Here is a 2,641-nt window from a genome sequence, read left to right on the forward strand (position 1 = left end):
CCCCCCCCCCCCCCCCCGCAATCTATACACATACACAAAGTGGTCCTAATTCTGTACAACAAATTTAGGAATCTTTCCAAAAAGAAAAAGAGTGCTACAACAGGCTATTTTATATTAACACCATAAATTGCTCTGCATGACTAGGTAGCTCATTGTAATAGATCTCCATGCCATCCATTTATGAAGGACTGGATTTTGGGTTTCATACTTCAATTCCATTTAAAAAAAATTCAGTAAAGAGCAAAAAGGGGAAAGAAACCCAGAAAGACAGGGCCATTTGGCTCTGCAGGTTTGAGGTTGTTTGAGAAGCGTTTTTGCTTAAGCACACATCTAGACCCAGACATGAGAGAGAGGCATCAGCCAAGCTGCAACTGTGTTGCATATGGGGAAGGTTGAATTCAGTCACTTTGAGTTTAATGTCTTAATCTTTATTAAGTATCAAATTGTCTCCAACATAAATTACATCCTGATTATAGCAAGTTTCAAGAAGTCATTTAAAGACAAACTTTTTATATATATACAAGCACACATATATAATATCTTTGTCTCGAGTCTAACAAATATAGTAACTTTTGTTGTCAGATTTTTAAACTTTATAAACAAAAAAAGCAGAACAGACGCACACATATACCCACAAACACAAAAGACTACCCAAGACATAAGTACTAAATAAGCATTAAAAAAAAGGTAACATATAGAAATTTTAGAAATGCTCTGAGAATGCTAAAGTTAAATGACAAAGATTTTGATAGTGTAGAAATCTCCTTGGTTAAATCCCTCAGACCATTTCTCTGCTTCTGCGGATAGCACAGCAAAGGATCATACTGAAGATCATACCAAAGATCTGGAAAAGGAAATGGGGACATATTCAGTATAGGCCATCATAGGCTGGCTTTCTGGCAATACCTGCTCTCCCAAGCATGAGTATAGGCACTCCTGCTCTCTCTAGTGTAGAAACCAAACTAGTGCTTTATTCCCCAGGTCCCAGCCTTTTCTGCAACTATTTTAAAGGTATTCCTTATCTCAGGGCCTCCAACAGACAGTAGCCTGGAGGTGCCCTCTGGAATAGTCCTTGACCACCAGCACCCACCTGGGTACAGCAATGTGTAGAGGGCAATGTACACCCTACTTTAGGTGCATGAATGTACTTGACACCAGTTTCTCTATTCAAGTTATGAAAGATTCCATTAAGGGAGTACTTTGACAACTCTTATCCAAGTGCATTTGAACACTTTAGTACAAAACAGGCAGGTTTCCTCAATATCAGCATCCTATGGTTAAACAGACAGACAACAGATCCTATTGTTTGTGTTCAGCTTCTGGGCAGGATGGTAGGGGTTAAGATAAAAAGGCAGTGGTACCATGCCAGTGTAAGAACATGGCTAGGCTCAAAAGCATTAGAGCATGCTTTTCCATCAACCTTTTTTTTCCCCTGAAAGTATGTAAAACACAACAGGGTCCACAGGTGCAGGATTCTTCAGAGTACTAGACTGCTTACATCAAGTGAGAATGGGGAAGGTATGCCAGGAATAGGAGTTCATGAAGAGACTGAAGTCGTCTCAATTTATAAACACCTCCCCCCGCAAAAAAAACCCCCCTTGAAGTCAATGGGACTTCAGAACCTAGATATCTTCTTCTGCATCTGGCCCCTTGTCAAAGCTTCCATAATGACTATCCCATAATGAATACCTGCAGGGTGTGTACACACAAAGACAGACAATGCTATACAAGGCAGGTAAGGACCTTGTTACACAGTAATTTTGAGTGGCTCCTGGAAGTTAACCTCTGGATTGTCTATACATTAACAAGTGAAAACTAGTTTTAAGTACTCACTAAGTGGCTCAAATTTATACTACTCCAGGGCAGGATCTTCTATGTTACCCAGCACAGACGACTAGTACCTCAAGTCAGTGACCAGGAATGGCTGATCTTATGGACCAGGGGTGGGGGGTGCCCCCCTACTGCCCATCTCATTCACCAGAAAGCAGCTGCACTGCCTGTGGAAGTTCCCGACCAGCACTTGCACAGAGGGGGTGGGAATATATGCCTTTATGACATGACTGACTGGCAGCAAGAGGAAGGAATTCAGAAGAGGGACCAACAGTATAAACAAACATCTCATTTGAAGCAGTGAAGCACTTCAAAAAAGGCGTTTGTATGGCCTGTTCTTCTTAGATATTTGCCTACCCCACACCCTTTTGAAGCACTCCAAAAAGGACTGAAGCATTCCAGAAGTAGTATCTGTTTTAATGGACTTAAAAACAAACGTGTTTTGCTTCTTTTGAAATGTATAATAATGTATGAAGCATAACAAGGGACCCCTGGGTCCTCAGGCAGACCACTAATGGTCACTCTCCTGCCCTGCAATGCCCTACCTACCAGATCTGGGAGACTACAGACTGTCATGTGGTCCCCACCACTTGAACCAGAAAGACACACAGGGACTGGGGGACTGAAGTGCCAGCTCCAGAAGCAAGGGGATGTCACAGTAATGGAGGCAGGTGCAGCAACCTTTCTTGGTTCCAGTTTCTGGATATGACTGGCTGGGTGAATGGTTAGTAGGAAGGAAGTATAAGGTGTTTTAGATGCAAAGTCTGCTTCAATGGTGGACCACAATTCAACTGACTAAGGCCTGCTTTTA

At 42.1% G+C, this 2,641-nt stretch overlaps 1 protein-coding gene and 1 long non-coding RNA gene across 2 annotated transcripts in view; one reads left to right on the forward strand and one right to left on the reverse strand.

The window, feature by feature from the left end:
- LOC109296557 overlaps positions 1 to 2,641 on the forward strand; it is a 19,089-nt gene that overhangs the window by 1,894 nt on the left and 14,554 nt on the right. The window contains exon 2 of the long non-coding RNA XR_002096985.1: positions 1,352 to 1,357. This is a non-coding gene — a long non-coding RNA (uncharacterized LOC109296557). The remainder of the gene's footprint in view (positions 1 to 1,351; positions 1,358 to 2,641) is intronic.
- Positions 407 to 2,641, reverse strand: part of CD9 (CD9 molecule) — a 58,560-nt gene continuing 56,325 nt past the window's right edge. Inside the window, exon 8 of the mRNA XM_019515996.1 lies at positions 407 to 844. Within this exon, the coding sequence (XP_019371541.1) occupies positions 779 to 844 (66 nt within the window). The 3' untranslated portion in view covers positions 407 to 778. The remainder of the gene's footprint in view (positions 845 to 2,641) is intronic.

Source organism: Gavialis gangeticus, unplaced genomic scaffold (assembly GCF_001723915.1).
Source record: "Gavialis gangeticus isolate Ggan-Ray unplaced genomic scaffold, GavGan_comp1, whole genome shotgun sequence".
In the NCBI taxonomy this organism is placed as follows: domain Eukaryota; kingdom Metazoa; phylum Chordata; order Crocodylia; family Gavialidae; genus Gavialis; species Gavialis gangeticus.